Here is a 26,774-nt window from a genome sequence, read left to right as displayed (position 1 = left end):
CCCCTTTTCGTGGCAGTCGGATCAAGATTCCGTGTGTGTGTCCGTGTAGATTAAAATCTTTGGAAAAAAAGGAGGAAAAGAGTCCACCTCGAACACTCCCTCAAGACGACCCGGGCTTTAAAAAGGGATACAGCATTGGATGCGCTTGTTCGTCTCTTTTGTGACAGATGCTTAAACCGACGTCCAAACCTTAGGGTTAGTGTTTCATTTTTTAAAAATATTTCTAATTTTTTTTTTTACTACACACCCTTTTGAATCGCTTTTTATTTTTTATCCTTTGATTCTGCCCTGCCGTATCCCTGCCTCCTTATCCCCCCTCACTCCCTCCCCGGCGAGCGGGTTGATGGGCTCCGCGGCTCCTGGGCAGCCAAGGTTCTCCCGCGGCTTCTGCCGAGCTCCGCCGTCTCACAGGGCGGCGCGGCGCCGACAGCCTCCGCCCCCCTCTTCCCGTGTGTAGCGCCGCAGGTTCTAGACGAGCTTTTTCTTTTAAGTGCAAAGCCGAGGCGAACAGCGACTCCCCACTCCCCCCCCGGTTTTTTCCTAATTTGATTTTTTTTTCCTCTCTTGCGCCCTCGCAGCGGGCGGAGGCGCGACCGGCGCAGCCCCCCGCAGGAGGCGGTGGGACCCGCGGCCCCAGCGTGGAGACTGGCGCATGTCACAGTCCGCCTTGGTCCTGCCGCCGCCCGCCGCTGGCCGCCGCCGTGTCTCGGCTCCCGGCCCCTTCATGCGCGGCCGACGACATGCCCGTTTTGTAGCCGGAGCCTCCTCCTCTCGTCCCGTATGTTCAGGACCAAACGTTCGCTGCTCGTCCGGCGGCTCTGGCGGAGCCGTGCACCCGGCGGAAAGGAGGAGGCGGCGGCGGCGGGCGAGTCCTGCGCGGCCATGGCCGTGGCAGAGGCCGAGGCCCGGGCGCCTGCCTGCGGCGGGGGGTGCGGGTGCTGCCCTGGCAAGGCGGGCCGCGGCGGGCGGGAGTCGGCGGGCGCGGAGGCGGAACTGAAGGCGCTGATCCACGCCATGCTGAAGCGGCTGAAGGTGCGGCAGCTGGAGGAGCTGCTGCACGCCGTGGAGTCCCGAGGTGGGGCGCGGACCCCCTGCCTGCTGCTGCCCGCCAAGGCCGACTCCCGGCTGGGCCAGCACTGGTACCCTCTGCCGATGCTGCTCTGCAAGGTGTTCCGCTGGCCCGACCTCCGCCACTGTTCTGAAGTGAAGCGGTTATGTTGCTGTGAATCCTACAGCAAGGCTCACCCCGAGCTTGTTTGCTGCAACCCGCACCACCTCAGCCGGCTCTGCGAGCTAGGTACGGCGCCGGAGGGAGCAGGGGTACGGGAAGATGGAAGGGATGGAGGGATGAAGCCCCATTCGCCTTCCAGCCCACCAATTTTTTTTCCCCTCTGGAAAAATAAAAAAAACACCAAACCAACACACGAAACCTCCTTTCCATTGCCTTAGTTTATGGGTTTTTTTCTGTCTAGAGGGAAGGGGGGAGTAGTCTCACCGTCTCCGTGCGGTGCCGGGGGTTAAGGGCCGGGCGGCCCAAGCGCTGCTGCGGCTCCGCCGAGCCAAGGAGGCCCCGATTAGACAGCCCGAGTAGATAGCAGGGAGGCTGGCACCAGACGGCCCCTTTTGTTTATCTGACAGCTAAATATCAAGGCAATCACCGCCTCGCTGCCCTGCCTCCAACCCCCAGAGCTAAGACAAACAGTTTTGCTAAAATAATACCACTGTTATCATAAATTCCCATATTTTTTCTTTTTTTTTCTTTCTTTCTTATGGCTCTGCCTTTATTTTGTCTGTACTTTTCTAATTCCAGAGTCTCCCCCTCCACCCTACTCCAGATATTCAATGGATTTTCTCAAGCCAAATGGTAAGTGGACTTTTTGCAATGGAGACTACAGATAAAAGGGAAAACAGCCCCTTTCTTAGCTAAGGGAAACATCTCCAGCCTTTGTCATGCATTTTGCTTTTGGGCTGCTTGCCTCTGTGCTTCCTGCTACTCCTTGAAGAATTAACATATAATTAACATATAATTTATCTAAGACACCCTCTGCACAAAGTAGGATTTTAAAACTTTGGCAAGAAACTATAGGAGGGATTGCAGTGTAGCACAGGCCTGCATTGCTCGAGTCAGACAGGAAAATCGTGGGGCCCATTTGGAAATGGCAGTACTCCCACACCCCGAGGTGAATTTTGTAGGGATTTATGCTGGGAACCAGTACCTCATCTCCCTGATTCCTGGGAATCCAAATGAACCTCGATAAATGGACTTGTTAGAAATCTTTGTCTTTTTGAAGGAACTTAATCCCACCTTGTCAGGTTGAAAAAATTAGGAAAAGGGGTTGAAATGGATTTTTTCTTGTTCTTTTTTTTATTTTTTAGCACAGCTTTGAATGCCTGTTGCTTGTAATTGAATGTCAGGGTGCCAGGGGAGAAGCCCATTTGAGGCTGGCACCAGCTCTTTTGTGATTGTCTGCATAAATGCTTGGTTGGCATTGAGCTCGCCGGGTGTGAGATAAATCAGTCTGGAAGAAGGAGGAGATGTGGGGAGAATCAGAAAGGGGAGCAAGTCAGGAAGGAGCAGCTCTTGGCTCCTCAAGAATTAGTGGATCTGGGGTATTGGCTGGAGCACAGTGGTCTCTGTGATCATGTCCCATGGCCATGGCAGTCAGGAAGGGCATGGTGGTACACGGAGGCAAAGAAGACCAATACTAAGTTATTGTTTTGGGTTTGGGATTTTTTTGCCAAAAGAACATTTAATGTTAAATTGTTGCTCATCAGTTTTTTGGGACTAAAAGAAACCCCAACCTTGAGCTTGCTTTGGTACTGTGTGGGGTCCCATCTTGCCTACTGTTCCTTTGGAGGCTAGACTGTTTTTTTCCCCCCCTCTGCACACTTTTTAAGAAACACTTATAAGTCCTTTTATGACTTGTGGAAATAAGCAAAGATGTTTAACTCAAAATTGGGTCACAAAGCATGAACTATTTTGCCTCAGCATGAAAAAGCCAGGAGATAGAGAGTCATGAATGAAAGAAGGATATCTGGAGTAGGTTCAACATCCTGAGCATGTGCTGGTATGCAGAATGGTTGCTCTGTAATAGACTTTGAGGGTCTGCCAGGTTGTGAAATTTTGTGGGTTTGTGTGAGATTGGCATAATTTTGCCTGCATCCCTGCAGTGCTTCCCCAAAAGTTTTTATTTCTTCTGCCTTTATTGCTTTTCTTTCCACTCACCAATGATCCTGGCATGGGGTGTAAAGAGCTTCGGAGCTGCAGGAGAGAAGGTTTAAAGCTTGATTTTAGTTTCCTGAAAAGATGTTAGGATAAATCTGTTAACAGGGTTTAAACATCCAATCTGCCTCTGCCAGGACCTCATTTTCAGTTAGCCCAGTGATATATTTATTAATCAGCAAGTGTTGACATAAGGTAGCAAAACGTGTAAACAGAAAAGCTGCAGAACATGAATGTGCCATTTTGAAAGGAAAAGTTATTCCTATTGGCCAATAGGAAGTGATTAATGCTGCCCATCAGAAACACAGGAACAACTGGGTTACTCACCCAAAAAATCCTCTTTTTTTTTTTCCTTTTTGAAAGAAAAATCTGTTTGACAGCTGAACTCTTTACTGGGCTGCAACAGGCTGAAGTGGAGCCTGGAAGTCTGTTGTTGCAGGTGGGTTTTCCAAGCTCAGCGTTTCTTGGCATTTCTTCTGGGGAGGGACCAAGAGTTTCCTGTCTCAGCCATCTTCTCCCCTGGGACCTTGGGGGGAGGATGGTATCTCCATTTAGACTTGGGCAGCTGCATCTGCTGATAGAGCTGGGAATAAACATTTAGCAAGAAACTTTTGCTTTTCCATCAAGTGTGATAGTGGCAACAAAAATATTTAAGTATTTAGTGCCATGTCTTGTGTTTGATATGGACAGACAGACAGGAATACCAGGACCAATATGGGCTCTCAAAGTGGTCACCAGTGCTCATGATCATAGAATCACAGAATGGTTTGGGTTGGAAGGAACCTTTAAAGCTCATCCAGTCCAACCCCCCTGCCATGATCTGGGACATCTTCAACCTGACCATGTTGCTCAGACCCCCATCCAACCTAACCTTTAATGTTTCCAGGCATGGGGCATCTACCACCTCTCTGGGCAACCTGTGCCAATATTTCACCACCCTCATTGTAAAAAATTTCTCTATTCTGTCTAGTCTGAATCTCCCCTCTTTTAGATTAGAACCATTATGATGGGGATTCAACTGTTTTTTTGGAGGTGATGGAGGCTGATACAGGCTGTGTCACTGGCTGGAGGAAAGCAGGGATGGACAGGAAGCTGGGGGTCTGCTTCAGGCAGTGAAATGACACATCAGTTTGTGCACTGGCAGAATAGATAAAACTATTACAAAGTATTACAAAGTATAAAAGCACACTATAACAATCTGGCAGAGTGGAAAGATCTGCCCTTGATGGCCAGGTTACCTGCAGGAAGGTTGGAGGTCCAGGCTGGCTTGCTCATTCATAGAATCCTAGAATGGTTTGGGTTGGAAGGGACCTTAAAGATCATCTAGTTTCAAGTCTCCTGCCATGGGCAGAGACACCTTTCATTAGACCAGGTTGCTAAAAGCCCCATCCATCCTGGCCTTGAACACTTCCAGGGATGGGGAGGACATTCATCAAGGAGAGGACTTTCCCTCTTCCTTATATGGGACATTTGCAGGCATGGGTGACAGTGGCTTGCACGGGGCTAGGCTCACCCTGCAAGCCTGGAGGCATGTGAGCGTTCAGCATCCCTGATGTCCCTGCAGGAGCTGCTGCTTGCATCTGTGTTGGAAGCAAGATGGACAGCAGTGCCTCCAAATAATTCAAGCAGGTATTTTGACCCATCATTAAGTGGGACAAGGGGCTGCAAGTCGCTGTGTCCATCATGCTCCTGAGTGGCTAGTCATGGTGGTACTGGAGTATGAGAGTTCAGGGAACCCACTGAGATGTCATTGAAGAGCTAAATGCATTCCTGTGGCCTTGAATTTCAGGGGAGCTGAAGGTTAGGCAGCTTCCAGGAGCTATTGGACATGTTGCAAAGTTATGCTGGTAGCCACCAGGATTAATTGTATGTCTCTGCAAGGGTTTTATATTGTGAGAAATATTGCATCTTCTAAAGCAACTTCAGAGGATAATTCATTGATGAGAAGAACTGGCTGTGGATGATGGGATACAAGAAGGGAGCTGATAAGTCATGAAAGCACTTCACCCTGTTGCTAGGGTTATGCATTTTAAGTTGGGATAGGATTCTCTCCTGCCATCCTGTTTGATGTGCTAACAGGGGACCTGGTTGCATATGATCCCTAGAACAAGACAACATGGAAAGGACAAATTATGTCCTCTATCCCACAGGGACTCTTCAGGGAGCTGTAGCTGGGGGCAGGAGCCCAGTGCAGAGCAGGGTGGTCCAGCCTGCATTCAGAAAGCATCTGTTGCCCAAGCAGTTGTAGCCATCCCAGGAGAGGGGCAGGGAGAATTTTCCACCTGGAATAGAAAGGGTTAAAAAAGACCCCAAAACAATGAAAAAAACCCCAAAAAAACGAACCCATATTTCTCATGACAAGGCATTGTATACAGTATTTTGCAAGTAAGCCCATTTCCTGTCTCCCCTATTGTTTTTTGTTTGATTAAGTATATCCTGTTAAACTGTATATTCCTGTTAGGGCTTTACTCTGATAAAATGAGGTTATACAGACAGGAATTTCTTGTCCACTTGGATTTCAGGGATGAAATCTTGAAAAATTACTTTATCAGTAGGGAGAAAATTATCTTGACTCCTGGTGGTGGCCCTTGCTTTGAGATACAGCTGTGAGCAAAGTGATGTCATTAGGGATCCCAAATTTGACAAAACCCAAAGTCTCTGGGAACTTGCTGAGGAGCAGAAGGTTTTGTGAACTTCACAGGCCTTCTCAGGTTTGTCCTTGAGCTTGTCCCACACATGGTAGTGACCAAAAAGTTGAAGTTTGCCTGCAGGACAAAGAGATTGGTGTTGGCTTCTGGCTGTTCTCACCTGGAGGAACAGGCTTGGGATGCAAAGTTCCAAATCTTGACCTCAACTACATTCATGCATCAGGAGGAACTTTTAATAGGGCTGGCAATCTTACTCTTCCCTTTGGTGGTACATGGAGGAGTAGATCCAGTTGCCCACCTGTCTTAGGAGGTGACAGCAGGGTATAAGATCTACCAGCAGCTGGTGGTGACAAAAATTGAGTGGAGAAATGCAAATGTAGACTGTTTGCTGCAAAAGGGCAACAATGATACATTTCCTTTTTAGTTCCCATTTTGGTGAGTTACAGGTGTTGACTAAATTGGAAGTGTAAAACATTTATACATTTTTGGGAGCTCGCTTACATCAGAATGGCGACAACCTTGATCTTGTTACCCATTGACTTGGGTGGAGAGGTGGCAGCCAGTCTGTAATTTTTGCTAGTCTATAATCAGCATTGGATGGTGATGAAGCAGTGTACAGACTTGACTGAGGCAACAAGTTAGGGTGGATGCTTCTTGATGAACTACAGTCTCTGTGCTGGACAATTAGTAATTGTTTTTTGCTAAGCCTTTTGGAGTGTGTGTTCTGCTCATGGCATTGCTGGGAACCTGCGAATAACTGCTTATATACTGGATTTATTTTTCTTTGTCTCTGCTCCATCAGATTGTCCAGATTCTGTGCCTTCCTCCACTGAAACAGGGAGAACTAATTGTCTAGCCTCTGGGAGGCTTTCAGGTAAGACATCTCTTTTTTTTCTTGATCTTGGATGTGGGTTGAGTTGACCAAGGGTCCTAACAGAAGGCGAAGTGATGCTGAGGAGTTTTGGGGATGTGTGTTATTGAGAAAAGCATGCTTGAAGGGGAAATTAGGTTTCATTTCAGTAGCAGTCACATACCTCTCATGCAGAGGATGTGCTAAAATCCCAGGTAAGGTTCTCCATCCCCAAAAAGCCCATATTTCCTTTGAATTCCAGACTTACGCCCCATTAATTTTTGGACCAAGGCAGGAAGAGGCCTGTTGGGGAAGGCTAAGTGATGTTGGCTGATGATTTGTTCAGATACATGGCTTATGGGAGCAGATGCAGTTGTGCCTTGCAGAAGGATTTGGTGTCAAGGTCTCTTTGACTTGGTGTTGGTGGCACCTCTTGTCTCTGGGATGAGAGCTGTGCTTGGGCTTTGCTCCTGGTAGGGTAACCAGTATCCTGCATCTAATGTGTGAGGCTCATGGTGCCTGGCAAGGAAAGGTGACCCCATTTTTTGCAGAGGACATTGCAGAAGGAGTTGGGCTCAATGATCCTTATGGATTCCTTCCAACTTGAGATACTCTATGGTTTCAATAATTTTCCTGTTTGCCATTTCTTTTAGCCTCCAGGTGTTGTTATGGGATGGAGGTTTGGAGGGTGGTTTCCCCCACCCTTCTTGGGCTTTGGGTTGGAGCAGACCTTTAACGGTCATCTAGTCTAAGTCCCGCCCCTTTTCCAAGGTGTGATGTCTTCAGCACCTCATCTTCCATCCTGGATGGGCCAAGTCAGTAGATGGGCTCTGTCTCTACCAGGATTAGAGTGTCTGAAACCATGTACCTGCATGTACTCACTGATGTTTGAAGGTCCTTCTCTTTGTGCTGATGTCTCCTTGATTTATTTATTATTTTTATTAATTGCCCTGAAACAAATTTCAGAAATAGGTCGTTGGTGACTACATGCACACATCTGCCCCTGCCTCTCTTCAGGAATTGCGTTTGGTGTGGATGTCTTTAAGTGAGTCTTGTTTGTTTTTATTTGGGTCTAATATATACCTTGTCTGTTATTTGAGAGGAGAGTATATTGTTTGCTCAAAGGCCTTAATGAGAATTAATCAAAAGAAGGGGGAGAGGGAACAGACAAACTTGACACTATTTTTTTTTTAATACAGAAGAGTTTTGGGTTTTGAGGTTTTTTTGTTGTTGTTGGAGCCTATAGCTTTAGGGAATTAAAAAAAAAAGAGACTGTAAAAAGAAAAAGGACAAGAAGCAAAACAATACAATAAGGATGTTGTTAGATTTTTTTTTTCCTTTTTCCTTCTGAAATATACTCATTGCAAAGGAGAGAATTCAGTTCCACAGGATACCACATGAAATAAGCAAAAGAAGTACACACTTTTAAAAGGGGGTTTTCTATAAGGGTTAACCTATTGATAACATCTTGTCTGGCTGCTCTGCTCCCAAATGGAAGGTGGGAAGTGGGGGCTTGGGCTGCCAGAAATAACATGGCTTGTTCTGGGTGCATCCCCAAGGCCTCTGGAAAGGGGACCTCCAGCTCCTCAATAGAGCCTTCTCCCCAAAAGAAAGCACATTTGTCCCTGAAAATGCTTTTTAAACTTATTCTATTTTTATCATTTCATTGGATTGCATTTTTTTTGGTCTTATGAAATGTTCATTTCCCGCCAAGTCTGGAAACAGAACTGTTTGCAATCATTACCTGCTCTTTTTTCCTCTCCAAATCTAATTGTAGCCATTCAATTTAATGAGGAGCTGATAGGAGAGTTGACTCATGAAGGAATACAGTTAGCTACCGAAGCCCTGAAACAAAGCTGAATGCTTCCACATGAAAGAGCATTTTCTTTTTAATTTGCTTTGATTTACTGACATCTCCCTTCTGCACGCAGAAGTGTAGAGCTGAAAATTCCCAACTGGAGAGACCCAGTCAAGAAAGGAAAATAAATGCATTTTGCAGCAATACTCCGAAACTCACTTTCTCCTGCTTTTTCTTTTCCCCTTCCTGCATATTTTAGTTAGCAGAAGAATGTATTTGAAGAGGGCTTTAATGAGTTATTGGCAGGGTATGTGGCCAGCACTTTGGCTTGGTCTTATCTGTGTTTGGGCAGATAGGGATGGGTGATGCTGGGTGGAGAATCCAGCAATCTCTCCTCCCCTCCAGACCTGTACAGTGTTGGATTTGCAGCTCCTTGGTGAAAGGATGGCTTAAGAAAAGAGGAAAAAAAAGTAATTATTTTGCTAATTTGGAAACTGGAGTGGGTGTGTGAGGAAAAAGACATCACAAGAGGTTGATGATGGTGCTGGTGGGACAGCAAAGGCTGCAGTACTGCAGCCTTTGGTTATTAGTGATGTGTGGTGGATGCTGGCATAGCAGCAGGATCAGTAGACCTGCTCTGATGCCTTAAAGAGCAGGACTTGGCAAGGAAGATCAATCATCTCAGCGCTGAGAATTTGGGAATGAGGCCAGCCTGGGGTTCACGGCCACTCCGGCAGGGGAATGCATGGAGAGAGGATGGTGGCAAGGGGAGCACTGAAGAGGCTCAAAGTGTCCTTGCAGCTCTCTGTGAGGAGCCTTTGATGAGGAGGAGCCTCAGATCAGCCTCTGCTGGGCTCTGTCTCTTTCTGGGGCTGCAGGCAGTTGTGCTGATGGATACCAGAGGCTCTGGAGGACGTGTGGCGGGGGGAGCAGCGTGGCCGGGGCATGTACGGGGAGTGTTTCCCCCTTGTGATAACTGCTCTGAGCTGCTCTTTCCCTCCCTCCCTCCCTCTTCTTTCTGTTCTTCTTCGTGACCCAGGAATGCAATCCTGGTGTCCCCTTCCCATCCCACCTCTGCTCTCTCTTCCCCAGCCATCCCACTCTGGCTGATGTACCCCTCGCTTCCCCCGGGCACTGGTCTCGCTTCTGTACTCTTGGCTTTATTTATTTTCTTATATCATCTTTATTTTTATCGGTGGTCAGCCTGTGGGTAGGTCAGGACTCCTCGCTCACGGTTGCTCCCACTGACACGGCTGTGCTCAGGTATTACTAGCCAGATCCTTTCTGTCCTCTGTGTGGTTAGAGAGCAAAAATATCCCATTGGGGATAAAAATAATTCCCGTAAATAGGAGACAGAGGGTGGTTTTCCTGTATTTTGAGCTGACTTGTTCTCAGCAGATGTGTTTGGTTGTGACTTCTTTCAAACAAGCAAAGCCATGTCTGGAGTGCCTGAAGGTGGCTGGCCCATGGTTTGGTGGCATCAGGTTGGTGGGAGCCAAATTCCTATATGACCCATGGAGAAAACCTCATCCAAGGGCAGAAGTGAGCTGGTGGTGTTAGTGCTGGACCTGCTGGCAAAGCAAAGCTCTCGAGAGCTCAATCCCCCTCTGAGCTTGTGCTCAGAGAGGGAGAGCAAGTTGAGCTTGTGTCCTCACCACATCCACTGCTTTTTTATAGAGGTTGTTCCTAAAATACCAAACCTGAGAGGTTATCCAGATTTTGGCCTAAATCTGCTTTGCACAAACTCTGGAAACACCTCAGGCTCTCTAAGAGCCAGTGGATGTTGAGTGATGGTTCTTGGTGGGTGCTGGATCAAGGTTCTGCATGCCTTGAGGCTGGGAAACCAACAAGGCTCTTCTGTAGCAGGCACAGACTCAGTTTCTCCCTCCCAACTCCACACCAAAAACGCAGGGAAAAGACTTCCCCAGGCTGGAATAGCATTGGCATTGTTCCCTACTCTGGCTCTCTGTGCTGTGGGACCTTGTCTGGTTTAAGGGACCTCTTGGCTGATTGACATTTCATTCCAAAATTGCGGACAGGCTGGGAATGTTTCACTATGCCTCTGATCCCTGCTGGTATCTGCTCGACGGGGAAGAAGCACCTTGTCCAAATCCGGAGATATTTGCCCCCCAAAGCGGCTTCCCGTCGCTCTCCCCTTGCCCATGTAAACAGGATCCTGTGCTGTTTCTCCGCCAGAGCCCTGCCTGTGTTTTCCCGTTCCCCCCACTTCCACCTCCCTCCCCTACGGAGTTTATAACCTCCTGTGAAATGTCTTTATTTACAAATTGGCATCCTATTATAATCTGAAATTGAGACATCTTCCTGTGGAACTAGGATTGTATATTTGTCCCAGGGATAAACAATTGCTGGGGATTTTTTTAAAGTCACTTAGTTTATTTTTGAGCATGCATACTTTTAATTTTTTGGTTTTGGTTTTGGGTTTTTTTGTTTTTGTTTTTGTTTTGAGCATCACAGGGCATTACACCCTTTCCTTCCCAGCTTCATTGGAGAGATGACCTCCCTGCTTACCTAAAAACCCACCATCCCATCTTGGAAAGGACAAAGTTTTCAGGGGTTAATGCCAAGATGACAGCAGTGGAGCCTCTGGAGCAGAGCAGGCTGCCTGCCAGACTAGGAGCCTCTCAACTTGCCTTGCACATCATCTGACTATGGCTGACAGGGAGGAGGGAGCTGGGAGCTTGGCACCAACCCTGGGACTCTTGGCTTGGTGACCCGCTCTGGCTCCTTCAGCCTTGTGAGGTTTTTTTAAAGGGGTTCTCACCCTGCAGTGACCCCCCCTCCCCAGGAACACCCTGGGATAACCCCTGTGCTGCTGTGGGGATGCTGAGGTTATCCTCCTGCCAGCTCTGGGCTCTTCGCCAATTAAAATTCCCCCAAAGCAAATAGGACCCATTTAATAATTACTTTTTAAATGCTTTAGGGCCTTTTGAACCTTTCCTAGATACTCCTCTATGATGGGTTTTAAACAGAAATGATGGCAGAGATGGTGCCCCCCATTAAATGTTGGGTATTTCAATCCATCCCTGTATAGCTCCATTAAATCCATTTTTCTGGATACTGATAGATTTTCCCAACCAAATGGTCCTTTGAGAGCAGCTGACAATAAAATGCAGAAGAAGACCCTACCACCAGGAAGTCCTTCATGATGGGGACCACTCGTGTTTTATCCTGCAACCTGACACTTTTTGGGGAGGAATGAGGATTAAAAGGTGAATTTTGGAGGTTAGGTGTCAATTCAGACCATGCTCTGCTTGCAAAAGCTGTCCCCATGAACATTGGCAACTAGATCATTTGGGACATTTAAAACTCAATGGGACAAAAACACTTGTAGAGAAGAATCCCCAGGCTGGCAGGGATGTGGGCTGCATCGTTTCCATCTCCACTGTCTACCAGTGGATATTACTTACCCTACAGGAACCAGTACCACTAACCACATGCATTTCCCTGCTGCTGGCATGGGAAATGTCTATTTTGAACTGCAGCAGCCAAGATCATAAACATCCATGCTGACTTTAAAAAAGATGCACCCCATTTTTGGGTGCACATGGAATAAATGGTGTGTAAGGACTCCCTCCCCAGCCCTAACCAGGTGCTTTAGGAGGGTGATGGGCTGGGCAACAGATGGGTGCCAGGTCCTTCTGCCATGCCCTGCCTGGCCGCCTGCCTACTGTCACAAAGGAGCTTCCTTTCCAGTTTATTTTCAGCACTGAGATATTAACTACTGAGGCATGGTCTCTGTTGTGACCACCCTCACTTTTTTTGCCTAAATTGCTTTGTTTTCACCCCTCATCAGTGTGCCAAGGCTCTTGGCTTGGCTTTGATGCTGCCAGGGTACTGGCTGAGTCACAGTTGCTGCTGAGGAACAGGAAGGCACAGAGGAGACAGTGGCCTGATCCTGCATGGGGCTGAAGTCAAGGAAGGGAAGGAGCTCAGCAGCTCCCAGGATTTCTGTTCACTTGCTTTGGATTATTCCCTTTGTTCTTTTTGGTTTTTATTCTTTTAACTTCTTTTAATAAAAGGAACATCTTGGATGTTGCCAGCTGACTCTTTCTCTGCATTTTATTTTATTTTACTTTATTTTATTTTATTTTTTAATTTTTATTTTAATATTTTTTTCATTTCTTCTCCTCTTCCTCCTCATCTTCCTTCTAATGCAAGAAAATAGCTTTTCTGGGAAAGCATTGCAGGAATTTTCCATTCTCATCCAGGGAGGAGTGGGGGCTCACATCCCCTGCACACAGACCTGCTGTGGCAGCCACCCCTGGGGGGGATCTTTGTTGATGGACTCAGGTTGTTGGGTCCAAACTTTTTTTTGCAGGGGATTTTGTGCTGTTGGGGATGTGACATGGTGCTTGCTAATAGACAGCCCTTCTCTCCCCTTTATTTTTCTTGTGTTTTTTCCCTTCCTCTCTTTCAGGTAGTCATTTAAATGCATGATGATAACTTTCACCCTGTTAATTAACAGGAAACATTGGGACAAGACAGGAAATTACATCAGTCTTTTAGGAGAAAAGAGACATGAAAAAGAAAATACAAGAAAATATAGTTATTAGTGAAAGAAAGTGCTGGGGGAGGAGAAGAAAGAAAAGAAGAAAAAACACATCCCGTGGGCCCTGCTTTTCCAAGGGAGGCTGCTCCAGCACTTGATTTTATTTTTATTATGCCAGGAAAATATTTGACTAGCAGAATCACCTTTGCTTGAGTGTGAACTCCAGCTTCCCAAGGAATCTTTTTTTTCCCTCATGCTTTTTCTCAGCTTTCTTTCCTAAACTGTGAGGCTTAGGAAGCTCTCGGCTGGGTGACTGATTTTGGTTTGGCTGCTCAGCCCTTCAAATTGGTCCACGCACAGTATCATTATCTTGGTTTTAACTTGCAAGGGGAAAAAAACCTCCACCCTGTAAGAGCTGTCTCAGTCCTTTTCTACCCTTTTAACCTCTGTATAAAAACTTCCTGGCTTCAGCTCCCCAGCTGGGTTTTACTGACAATGCCAAAGCACTGTAGGGAGGTTGCAGGAGGTCCTGATGATGCTGTCACTGATGCTCCTCCATGTGCAATGGCGAGTACCCAGCTCTGTGGTCCTTCCTCAACCTCCCTTGGGGATGAAGTAAAATGCCCAGTGGGCTTTTGGTGGTGCTTCTCCATGTGCAATGGTGAATACCCAGCTATGTGCCCCATCCTTGGGGATGAAGTAAGATGCCTGGTGGAGTGCTGGGGTTTGGTGAGCTATCTTTGGGGTAAAGTTCTGGCTCCCATGGACTTTCCTGTTTTTTCCCTGAATTCCTGAGCAGGTGGAAAGGCAAATATTGCTATTAAATGAATAATTCAGAAGCACTTGGGCTGTTAAGCCTTGTTGCAAATATGTACCTATATGTGTACATAATGAATGAGACTATGGATGGTTATATATTCAGCAAAATCTATTCAGCCTATATATATATATATATATATATATATTCTATATATATATTTATATATAATATATGGGTATATTCAATATATAATGAATATATTATATATATTTTATATAGGTTGAATATATTAAATATATTCACTGTATATTGAAAATATTTTATATTTTTATAGAATTCTATATAATAAAGGTTGAATAGATTTTGTTTGTAGAGCTGCCAAATCTGCATCAATAAGAGTTTGCTTTGTGTTGGAGAAACTCAGGTGTTGGGAAGGTGGTGGAAGTTCAAACATCCTTCAGTTTTACAACCAGTGAAGTTGGCTCTGGATCTAATGATTTCAAGTGATGGAAAGTGATGGGTTGAATTTATGGATACTAAAAATTCCTGAAGATCACTGCCAGTGATGCAAAGTAATACGAGAGGGGTTGTATGTCTGCATGTTGGTGTGCAAGGTGAGGTTTTGAGTAGAAAAGCAGGGGAAATGACAAAATAGTTGAGAAATTAAACCATAAGATGAGGTCCTACTTGCCCACACAGGACAGCTGCCAATGACCCTGTGGCTGGGCTCTGGCAATACCTTCCCAGGCAAAGCAGACAGAGTAAATAACTCCATAAAATCATCCTTTGAGTGGGAATAAAATAACAGGAGCTTTATTTGGAAAAAGAGTTGGGACCCTGAAGTTACATCACTGTGTTTGAACCGATGAATTAATTTTCTTTGTAAGCCAGGCTCAGACTTTTTAGCTCATGATAAGGAACAAACCCATAAGTCATACACAGTGACCTGTAGTTTTCCTGTTCTTTGTCACAGCCAAGCATAGAAAATGTATCCTGGGTGTCAAGAGCATGAAGCCTTGGCTTACCTGAGATGTTGCACTAAGGTTATTTTCTGGAGCCGCCAGTGTGATTGGTTCTGGGTTTGCTGAAGGGCGGTGCTGAGCCCCAGATCCCCTGGGGCTTTGTCTCCGCAGGATGATGTTGCTGGGTGTTCATGATGCCCACATCCCTGGGGCTTTGGCCCCGCAGGATGATGCTGCTGGGTGTTGGTGACACCCCAAATTACCTGATCTTTGCCCCCATGGGAGGATGCTGCTGGGTCTTGGTGGTGCCGCCCTGGCTGGCAGTGGCACAGTCCATGGCTGGGTCACACCTCAGCTGCTGCACCCAAAAGTGGGGTGGGATGAGCCACAAAGAGCTTTTTGGGTTGTTTTTTTTTTCTTTCTTAATCCGTGTGCTGCCCACCTGCCCTGATTTATAGCCCAGGGCAAACCTCTGCCGGCCTCTATCTGCAAAAAGAGGGTGCCAGCTCTGATGAAGCATCAGGAGGGTTAATTAGCTAATGAATGTAATATTCTCTATAATTGCCACATGTTATTAATCCAGAGCAAAGTGAGAGGCGAGGGGAGGGATGTGTGCATGGTCAAGCTTGTGAACTCCATCCAAACACTGTCCATTCTGTCTGTCCATGCCTTGCTTTCTCCCTACCTGGGTAGGGGCTGATGCTGTTTGTCCATTGGTCCATCCCTGGGTAGCAACCCTGCCTGTACACCAGCGTGCTTCACTGCCTGATTTTAGGAATAGGTGTGATTAGATTATAAAGGCAAACAAGTAATGATTACCTTTTTCAGTCTGCCTGCTGTCTCCAGTCTGGCACTGGGTGTTTTTTCCCCCCTAAGCAGGCCCTGGCCCTGCATCGACAGGGTATTAGGTTGTAAAGAAAGCCAGGAGGAATGACGGGAAAGGAGGGAGGGGGAAGGAGGTGGCAGGGAGACCTTTTCATCAGATCCACGACTGGAATTTATTGGCAGGAATGCAGTAAATGCTCCAAATGCCAGCCCAGCTAAACAGTTTTCATAATTGTTATGGATCAGGGCACAACAAACATGAAAAGGACTTTTGTTCCAACCCTACTTTTTACCATGTGTTTACATCCCTGTGAGGGATGCTGCTCACAGGGAGCAGCATGGGGGAGGTGGGCTTTTTTGGTGTGGGAGGGAAGCACAGTTTTATGTCTGTTTTCAGTCTTTGGGAAGAATTCTTGGTTGGTGTACTGAGCAGAGCGATTTTTTTTTTTGGTATTGAAATGAGACCGGCAGCAATGCCATGTGTGTTGCGTGGAATGCATTTGGGGGGGAATCCTAACACACATCTGTGTATTAGGTATCAGTTGGTATTTTGGTCTAAAACCCAGTGCGAAAATCAAACCCACTCAAGCTGCCCTTTTTCCCCTGCCTCCTTCTGATAGTGGAGGAAACACTAGGAGAGATTATACGATGGAATCACAATTTACTGAAAAATCGTAATAACAACAAAAATATTAATAAAAGAGTGTGCAAAAGAAAGAGTGTTTTACCCACAAAAGGGTATTCACCACTGAACAAACAAAAATGCTTCTTGAAGACAGCACCTGGCATGATTTCCCAGACAAAGGCAAAATTGTGACTGGCCCTCTGCTGAGCCATGTGGTGTATGGGAAGACAAAATGTTGGGTAGGCTTGCTGCTGAACTTTCTTACCCCAGCCAAAAACAATGGAAAAAACAGGGACAAGGCAAAACCTGGTGGGACCTGACAGCACTCTGAAACAGGTCAGGGGACCTTTCTCCTGGGCCTGACTTTGCTGGAGCAGGACTGGAGCACTTGGTGGTTCTGTCTGTGGCTTGGGCTCTGGCTGCAGCTATGGCTCCGCTCCATGCTGCTGCTGCTCGGTCCCTTTTCTTTTTCTCGGAGCAGCATCTTGGGCTCACCAGTGCTGTCTTTCAACACCAAACCAGAAAAAACTTGGCTTGGAGAAACAGGAAAGGGACTGCCAGTAGCAGAGAGGGTCTAGGTATGCCGGGCTGACCCAAAACCTGAAAACCCCTCCCTTGAGCCCAAAAAAAGATGACTACCCTTCTGCCCTGGCTTTCTCCTGCTGAAACCATGCTGCCACCATGATGTGGGCGGTATGGAATTAAACAGTGATAGAAACTCCACCCTTTTTCTCTATAACCATGACAGTTTGGATATCTTAGACTGCTCTGCTTCAGTTTTTATTAAGGTCTTTACAAGGTTTTTAACTTGCCACCCACACAGTTATATGTTGTCTGTGGAGAGCTGTGGCTTTCCTAGGGACTATATCCCTGCCCTCCCGAGGGCATCACTGGGTACTAGGCAACCTTGTGAAAGTGGAGCTTTATTTTTAATTTCAAAAGCTTTTTAAGGTCTTCATCCTCTAAACCTGAGCTTGGTGTCTGCGTTGAGGGGGGCTGTGACCCCAGGGTTGGTGTGGCCCGGTGGCTTCTTGTGGCTTCAGCATCAAAATAGGATTTTTGAGGATTTCCCACATAGATCTGCATGCCCTTGTACCTATTGGGGTGGTCCAGGAATCTTAAAAACCCCTGTGGATGTTGGCAGCAACCCTCTGGAAGGGTGTCCCCTCTTGAAGCATCCCTTCATCCCACCTGACTGCCATGTTGAGGCTTGGGGAAGGGATTCCTGTCCTACTGCTTTTTTGAAACAAGGGAAAAGTTTTCCCACACCTTTGAGGGGAATAGAAGGAGATGCAGATAAAGAAGGTTCTTTAAATGAAAGCTTCAAAAATAATTAGACTGACTGTATACTAAACAACAGCAAAGAAGCCCATTTACTGTAAATATTATGAGTGGATTTGGCAGGCTACTTTACCCCCACCCTTCCTCTAAGGCTTTCCTCTGGGCTGAGTCAAAATTTGTCCTTGAGACAGCATGGTACTCTATAATTTGCATAACTGATGAGGCCCAAAGCCTGGTATGGAGGAAACTGGAGTCAGCTGGCTCCTCTCTAACTGCTGGAGACAGGCAAACAGGAATTTTTGGTGTGTGCCTGTGTATTCTCTGCCTCACCTTGTAGCTCCAGCTTTACTTGGCTTGCACAAAAAAAAAAGGTTCTTCTCTTCTCAAGTTGTTTTTTAGCTGTGGTAATTGATTAATCACCATAATTAGACAGTAGCAGTGACTAATAAGATGTTTATGAATCAAATTTCTGGTTTGGTGGACTCCATGAAATCAGCAGTTTCTCTTTGATTCTTTCTTTATCATCCTTTGATGCAGGGGACATCAATCACCCCATATTTTTCAATCTTGGACATTCCTCCTGGGCCAGCCTTGGCATTTGCCGTATTTGTACCCACTCATGAGGCTTTGTAGGTCTGCAACAACATGTTTTCAAGGACCCTTTCTCACTTTATTTTATTGCTATTATTATCCTATCCCTAAATTAACCCTCAAAGGTCAGGCCTGGGTTCCAGGTTGGGAGAAGGTTGAGTCAAGGAACCACCAAGCTGGGGTGGGAACCTGAGAGGATCAGTCATCTCTACCCACTGTCTAAGCCAACCTTGTGTTTGTCCTGATTTCACAAGAGGGTTTCCCAGCTGTGGTAAAGGTGATGAAAGTTCTTGGTTGGGTCACAAGGGGACTGAGCAGAGCACTCCCAAGCTTGTAGGTTGCCACTAGCATGAGTCTGAACCAAATAAATATTTCCCTAGAAATATCAGGAAATCCCAGACTCCTTCCCCCTGTTGGCTTCTGCCACATTTTATCCACTTTGTTCCCATCGGACTTGCAAGGTTACAAATCCATTGGCAACATCTTGGCTTCTGGATGCCAGTCTTTAGACAATATCATCTAACTGAATTCATGGGGGGAAATCAGTTGGACATTTATTTTCATGCAAGGTTGACTGATTTTGCTAGGAGCAAGGAGCCATTTGAATGATCAGGTGGACAACTTGTTAAAAAATTTAACAAATAATCTTAAGGCTCTTTAGCCTGCATGACTACTATGATGAGTAATAAGAGCTGCCTAGTTAGACATAGACACAGATTTATGGTCTAGCCTGTCAGTCTCCAGATTAAGGACTCCATAAGTACCTATTGACACAATGGGCCGTAATAGCTCCTAAAGAGATATTATGGTCTGTCATGTCAATAGTCCACAGATTAAAGACTCTCTAAGTATATGTTGATGTGACCGACTGCCTCAGCTCTTTGGGGACTCTTGTGTTGGTATGGAGGAGGAGCCCCATGGGCCACCTTGGGTGGTGGCATCCCTGCAGTATGTAAGGGTTTATTTTCATTGCAAACAACAGGAGCTTAACAAATGACCATCCCATCCTCTAAATTAGCTTTTCAGAAACCGTCCCAGCCATCAAAAGCTGGGAGGTGACAGTGTCTAGCCCTTGTGTGTAGGGAGATATAAAAAGTTTGGGGCAAATGTTGCTATGAGTGGTATCTCTGGGCTGCCACACACTCTGTTAAAGGCACAAAGATCCTTTTCTGCAGCAGGCTATATCCTTTAATTTGATTTTTTTGGTTTGTTTTTTTAAAGCATACCTGGAAATCTGCCTTTAAGGATGTTTCTTGGGTTTTTTTTTGTTTGTTTTTTCTCCCACCCAAATAGCCTGCAAATTATCTGAGAAACTAGAAAGGAAGTAAAATTTCCTTTCTTGTCCCTGTTTTTCCTTGTTTTGATGATCTGTGTGGTTGCACATCATGGCTGGTGTTTTCCTTGCCTTGATGTTTGCTTTTGAGTAAGAGTTCAGGGAGGTGTTTTTCCTGAGATCCTGCAAAACCAGCACTTGCCAGTAGCATGAGGGGTAAAACTGCAAATGGAACGCCATGAACTGTCCTGAGAACATTTCAGAAGAGCATGCAAAAACTCATAAAAAGTTCTGGGGTTTGTGTCACCTTCTCTTTTGATATAAAAGCCTCCTCGAGCCAGGTCTAATAAGCTCTCGGAGGCCTATATCACACTCAGGATAGCTCAGCTACCCTTGGTGGCATAAAAATAAGCAGAATGGCTTCTGTTGCTGTGTTGGAAACAAAAGGTTTAATAAAAGGCAAAAGAAAAAACAGAAAAAACAGAGCCAGGTGCAAGAGATCTTGCTCCTGGTAAAACACCTCACAAAAGTGATTAGTTTCTTTGTTCTCTTCTTTTTCTACTGAATTGTCCAGGCGGGACTTTTTGGTTTCTGTCCAATTAGCTACCCTTAAGTCTGAGGTGAAGTCCTCTGGGTCCTATGAGGTGGCTTTTCACCTAATTGATGAGACAAGCTTCTGGGCTTCTTTCCATTTTGGGGGGACAAAGGATAGTTTTGTCACTCTGTCAACAGGGGGCACACTCCTACACTCTTTCATCTCAATAAGTAGAGAAGATGGGAGTCATGGCTCTGCCTCAGGCTCACAAATGCCACTTAAGGTCAGCCAAGGGAGATTACTGGGCATGAGATGTGCTGAGCTTGCTCTCAGCTTTGGCCCCAGTTAAACAACAAGTCATGTTAACACCAGTTGAACCAACTTTTTTTAAGCACAATGTGCTGATGGATAAAGGAGGAAGGACCATAGTTTCTTTTCTTCGTTGGTGGTGCCCACAGCATTCATTTTCCAGCAGAGAGCCGCCTCCTGGGAACATAAGAAGGACACGGACCTGTTGGAGCGAGTCCAGAAGAGGCCATGAAGGTAATCAGAGGGCTGAAGCACCTCTGCTAAGAAGACAGGCTGAGAGAGTTGGGGTTGTTCAGCCTGGAGAAGAGAAGGCTCTGGGGAAACTTTAGAGTACCTTCCAGTATTTAAAGGGGCTACAAGAGAGCTGAAGAGGGACTTTTGTCAAGGGCGTGGAGTGACAGGACAAGGGGGAATGACTTCAAACTGACAGAGGGCAGGGTTAGATTAGATATTGGGAAGAAATCCTTGATTGTGAGGGTGGTGAGGTACTGGCACAGGTTGCCCAGAGAGGTGATAGACACCCGCTCGCCATAAGTGTTCAAGTCCAGGTTGGATGGGGCTTTGAGCAACCTGGTCTAGAGGAAGGTGTCCCTGCCCATAGCAGGGGGTTAGAACTAGATGATTTTTATGTTTCCTTTCAACCCAAACCATTCTAGGATTCTATGATCTCCTTGCTGCCCCAGGAGCTCCCATCTGTGTCCTGTCCCTTCTAGGACAGGTCCATAAGACCAATCTACTTTTGGTGCTATGATTTCTTGGTGGACATCTACAGTAATTTATCTGTTGCCTTTACCTGTTCATGCTGGATTATTGGTTGTGTGTGCAATGCCACCTCCACAAGTGGCCAAGGTGAGGGTACCACAAAACCTGAGCATCCTGATCTAGTGGAAGGTGTCCTTGCTCATGGTAGAGGGGTTGGACTAGATGGCCTTTAAAGGTCCCTTCCAACCCAAACCATTCAATGGTTCTATGAAAATTAGGAGACTTTTGCTAGAACTTATGGGTAGATGATACCATGGTGAGTGTTGTGTCAGGGCTGATGTTTGATGGGAAATCCAGCCCTAGGAATCACAGAGGAATAAAGGAGAAGAAAGGGTGAGATGGTGAGAAGTTTAGGAAGGGCATGAGAAGATGCTTTGGGTCAAAGGTGTGCTCTTAAAAAAATCCATAAATGTATATATATAAATTCATAGTTTTAAACACTTTTGCAATTGGATAATTTAATTTGTGTCTAATCCTAATATCAGCGAGGAAAGATCCAATTACAGACATTTAAAAACCTTATCAGGAACACAGTTCTATTCCCATTTTTAGTGACAAGTTATTATTGCAGATATCAATGATGATTTAGACAGCTCTTGACTTGATTGGCTGGGAGTAGTCCCAGCAGGTGAGATAGCTCACTGTGTGCTAAACTTGATGTTTTCTCTCAAGGTCCTTGATTACAGGAAAACCTTTAGCTATGTCAAAACAAAACAAGCAAAACAAAAGATATCCAGCCTACCTCCCCTCTACATTCATGAACTTGGCACCAGGACAAGGCTGAGAGCTGAGAACTGGACAGGACCTGTGTTAGCTTATTATTATTGTTATTATTATTATTACTCCTTTTTTATAAAATGCTTTGGTTTTTCCTGAATAAAAAAAAAGAACTTTTTCTTTCCAAACTCCTAATAAAACTGGTGGAGCTTGGAAAAAAAAGTACAGATGACATGGTTTCATCATCTTAAAAGTGTTCATGTGTTGAGGAGAAAAGCCATACCAGAATTTTTCTGCCACTTCCAATTGATGGGAGATGTGTCCTCCTGCCACAGCTTGGGAGAACCAAGCATGGAGCTATTACTGATAAATTTGGGTGTTTCCATGGTGTGAATCTCCCACACTCACCTTCATCTGGACTTTCTTGGTTTCAGCAGCTTTTAATATTTTTTGTGGTTATTGCTTTAGTGTCTCATCCTCCAGGATTTCTGTATGGATGTAGCAGTTTCTGCAGCATCTCTGCCCAGATCAGGATGATGCTCCAAGCCCACAGGCAGCATGAGCACACTCAACGCCAGAGAAATCCTGACTGTGGCCTTTTATTGAGTGATTTTGGGCAGGATTTGATGTTTGTAAAGGTTGAGGCAGGTGGTGGGAAGCCTCACAACCTCTTGTACTGATTGGTGTATTAGGAAGTAACTGGTCAAGTCAGGTCAGCCACTAAGGAAAATTTAGGAGGGTATAAAACATATGGGGAAAAAATTGAATAATGTGGTTGTGCTGGGGCATCACTGGTGATGAACATCTGCACCAAATTTCCAAGCAATGTTATCCCAAACACTTTGGGGGCATCAAGTTATTGCCTTGATTTCTCTACTCTGTGCAGAACTGCTGCTGATGGCCATTCTCTGTAGACCCAATTATGAGTGATCAATACAACTAATTCCCTAAGTTCCTGAGAGCAGTCACTTTTCTTTCAGTCCCGATACTAATTTCTGAGTGTAGCTGGGGACAATAGAACATGAAAAAAAATTAAGCTAACCCAAACACTGGGTTTTATTTTTATCTTTTTTTTTTTTTTTTTTTTTTTTTTTATCATCTCAAAATAAGCTTGCACAATATGCTGAGGGGAGCCTGCTGGAGTCTTGAGGGAGCTTTTGCAGGAACTCGGGGGAAAAAAGAGGGTGTATCACCTTTGGAAAAAGGGGCAGATGACTCAGGAAGTGTTAGTGTTTAAGGATATCATTAGGTCATGCAGAAAGAAAATTAGAGAGAAAAATGTTCAATTAAAACTTTATCTGGCCTCTTCTGTAAAGGATAATAAAAAGTGTTTTTATAGATACATTAATAACAAAAGGAGGACCATGGAAAACCTCCATTCTTTATTGGACACAGGGGGAAATATAGTTACCAAAGATGAGGAAAAGGCTGAGGTAATCAACCCCTTCTTTGTCTCAGTCTTCAACAGTAAGACTGATTATCCTCATAACAACCAGCCCACTGAACTGGCAGACAGGGATGAGGAGCAGAATAAACCCCCTGCAATCCAGGAGGAAGCAGTCAGAGACCTGCATAGCCACTTAGATGCTCACAAGTCTATGGGACAAGATGGGATCCATCCTAGGGTGATGAGGGAGCTGGCAGAAGAGCTCGCCAAGCCACTCTTCATAATTTATCATCAGTCCTGGCTGACCAGGGAGGTCCCAGATGACTGGAAGCTGGCCAATGTGATGCCCATCTATATGAAGGGCTGGAAGGAGGATCCAGGAAACTACAGGCCTGTCAGCCCAACCTCAGTGCCTGGCAAGGTTATGGAGCAGATCATCCTGAGTGTGATCACACAGCACCTACAGGACAACCAAGGGAACAGGCCCAGCCAGCGTGAATTTAGGAGGGGCAGGTCCTGCTTCACCAACCTGATCTCCTTTTATGACTAGGTGGATGAAGGGAAGGCTGTGGATGTTGTCTACCTGGACTTCAGCAAAGCCGTTTCCCATATCATACTCCTGGAAAAGCTGGCAGCCCTTGACTTGGACAGGTGCACTCTTCGCTGGGTTAAGAACTGGCTGGACAACTGGGCCCAGAGAGTGGTGGTGAATGGTGCCACATCCAATTGGCAGCCAGTCACTAGCAGTGCCCCCTAAGGGATCAGTGTTGGGCCCAGTACAGTTTAATATCTTTACTGATGATCTGGATGAGGGGATCGAATCTACCATTAGCAAATTTGTGGATGACACCAAGTTGGAAGAGGGTGTTAATCTGCTGGAGGGTAGGAAGGCCCTGCAGAGGGACCTGGATAGATGGGCTGAGACCAAGAGCATGAGGTTTAAGAAGACCGAGTTCCATGTCCTACACTTCAGCCACAATAGTTCCATGCAGCGCTACAGGCTGGGGGCAGAATGGCTGGGAAGTGGCCTAGTGGAAGAGGACCTGGGGGTGCTGGTTGACAGCTGGCTAAACATGAGCCAGCGTGTGTTCATGTGATCAAGAAGGCCAATGGCCTTCTGGCTTGTATCAGAGATAGTGTGGTCAGCAGAACCAGGGAAGTGATTGTCCCCCTGTACTCGCCACTGGTGATGCCACACTGAATGCTGTGTCCAGTTTTGGGCCCCTCACTACAAAAAAGGCATTGAGGTGCTAGAGTGGGTCCAGAGAAGTGCAGCAAGGCTGGTGAAGGGTCTGGAGCACAAGTCCTATGAGGAGCAGCTGAGGGAGCTGGGGGTATTTGATCTGGAGAAAAGGAGACTCAGAGGGAACCTTATTCTCTACAACTCCCTGAAAGGAGGTTGTAGCCAGATGGGCATCAGCCTCTTCTCCCAGGCAACTAGCAACCAGAAGAGAGGACATAGCCTCAAGCTGTGCCAGGGGATGTTTAGGTTGGATATTATAATGAAATTATTCACAGTAAGGGTGATAGGTATTGGAATAGGCTGTCCAGGGAGGTGATGGAGTCAGCATCCTTGGAAGTGTTTAAGGAAAGACTGGACATGACACTTAGTGCCATGGTCTAGTTGACATGGTGGTGTTCGGTTATAGGGTGGACTCGATGATCTCAGAGGTCTTTTCCAACCTAACTGATTCTGTGAAACCATGGAAAATCCTGATAACCTAGTGATAGCAGCAAATGGAGGGATGCTTAATAATGAAATAATAGTGCAGATGTTTATAGCATTAAACATCATCAGTTTGCTGGAATATTGAAACACTCACAGTTTGCTGGGAGTTTTCCAGGCATTTAGAAAGGAATGTGTTTGCTCCAAGGAGCTTGTAAAACACAATGCTTTTAACTCAAACAAGAATCCCAAAGCATTGAGTGATGTGGCTGCGAATTTCCTGGGATCTGGGTTTTTTGTAAGAGTTGGCAGCAGACAGAAATGGGAGTTGGATAGTGGGTCACTGCCATGACTCCAGGTTGCACAGGAGGAACACAGTGGGGTGTTTTGGGGCAAAATCCATCTATCTGCTTAATTTGCCCAGATCCATGCTCATTGCCACCAAAAAAGCCTTTTGGGGAAAAAAAATGTCCATCACTGTAGGAAGCATCTCTGCATAATTTTTTCCTCCTCTCCTGCCTCTGCTGCCCAAATGATGCTACTGGCTTTTCCCACCTCTTTTCCCAGTGGATGCCAGAATCACAGAGGCAGGTGGGAGCAGGGAAGCTCTGCTGGGGTCCCAACAACCATGAAAAGCATCTTTGGTAGCAGGGAGGCCTGAGCCTACTTATCCAAGCTCAACCCTTATATTCTCATGTCTTTTTGACTAGACATCCAGTCAACAGCCAAAGTCCACAAATGAAAGAGGCTCTGGCATATTTATACTGTGTGCTGGTATCGTCTCCTAAAAGAAATATCCTGGATTACCTGGTCACCCCATATAATTGAAAAACCTAGTGGAATTCATTCAGCCCTCCATAAAGGTCTGTTCATTCATTGCCAAGTCAGTTGGTTTTTTGTGGTTTGGGGGTTTGTTTGTTTTTTTAAATCTGGCAAATAACTCTTTGTAAGCAGCAATGAGCTACTTGTTAAGTGGTCTTTACTAATGCAAGCATAAATATCAAGTGAAAAAGGCTTCTCCCCCCCCCGCTGCCTCCTGAAAGGGATGCTTTTATGTCCAAATAAATAAAAACCTATAAGAATTTCAGTATGTTCAATGTGTAACAGGCAGTTGGAGGGAGGGAAGTGATTGCTGGTCGAGATGAGGATGGATAAAGGAGCATTCTCCCCCTGTATTCAGTAGTATCCCCCCTATGGACTGAGGGGCATCACCCCAAATTCCTCTATCTCCTGAGCATTACCCTCCTTAATGGGTGGAGGAAACACTATCCTGGGCATGTTTCTTGACCAACTGGGGGCACCCCATTTGGGTTAGGGGAGAGGTAACTCAAACCACCCACCTTATCCCCCTTCATTCCCTTGAGTGGTGCCAGATTTCAGCAGGATATAAAATTATTGACAACAAAGTCTTGGGAGGCACTGAAAAAGGGAGATGGAAGGACAAACTGGGGTGCACTTTGATGAATGCTGTCCCAGGGACCACCCCCCCCACTGCCAGAACTCCCATCCCCACTTTCACCTGGGAGGGAGGGTCCCTATTTTGGGGCATACACAGCCAGGCCCATTTTTAGTAGCTGCCTCCAGTGACTGGAGAAATATTTCCCCCACTGGGATAGAAATGAGGAAATTAAAAGTGTGTGGCTGGGTAAAGCACATTGCAGGGCTTGAGGCACAACTCAGAGACAGAAAAATGCCTGCACTGGGGAAATGAACTCTTTTAATACCAAAAAATAAAGAAAACGGCGCAGCCAATATGTCACTGCCATTGCTTATGTTGGGCAGAGGGGTTTGGGAGTCCACAGAAAGAGCTTTGGGGTGCTGGGTTATCCACTATTCCCATTACCATATCTGCTCCCATGCTGCAGGGGATTATTTTGGTAGCACTCACTAGCATACCAAGCTTGATTTTTTTTTTTTTAAATGCAATTACAGAGATTAATAGTTCCCAGGTCTTAACATGACTACCAAGGCTGGAACGAATTACCTGCTGAGCAGTGCCAGGCTGCTAGGGATCCTTCATGAGGAAAAGGGGCCTTTCACATTCCCCCCCCC

The 26,774-nt window shown here is 45.9% G+C and overlaps 1 protein-coding gene across 2 annotated transcripts in view; it reads left to right on the top strand.

Annotated features, from left to right (window-relative positions):
* Positions 1 to 26,774, top strand: part of LOC121358166 (mothers against decapentaplegic homolog 7-like) — a 29,643-nt gene that overhangs the window by 217 nt on the left and 2,652 nt on the right. Inside the window, exons 2-5 of one of the 2 annotated variants that reach the window (XM_041476101.1) lie at positions 50 to 195; positions 579 to 1,297; positions 1,811 to 1,864; positions 6,674 to 6,745. In XM_041476101.1, coding sequence (XP_041332035.1) covers positions 781 to 1,297; positions 1,811 to 1,864; positions 6,674 to 6,745 — 643 coding nt within the window. In that variant the 5' untranslated portion in view covers positions 50 to 195; positions 579 to 780. The remainder of the gene's footprint in view (positions 1 to 49; positions 196 to 578; positions 1,298 to 1,810; positions 1,865 to 6,673; positions 6,746 to 26,774) is intronic. The other variant, XM_041476102.1, reaches the window with a different exon arrangement.

The sequence above is a fragment of the Pyrgilauda ruficollis genome, unplaced genomic scaffold, assembly GCF_017590135.1.
Source record: "Pyrgilauda ruficollis isolate IOZ18807 unplaced genomic scaffold, ASM1759013v1 scaffold378, whole genome shotgun sequence".
NCBI lineage: Eukaryota > Metazoa > Chordata > Aves > Passeriformes > Passeridae > Pyrgilauda > Pyrgilauda ruficollis.
The sequence above is the reverse complement of the archived record's forward strand: the minus strand, read 5'-3'. Positions and strand labels throughout refer to the sequence as shown.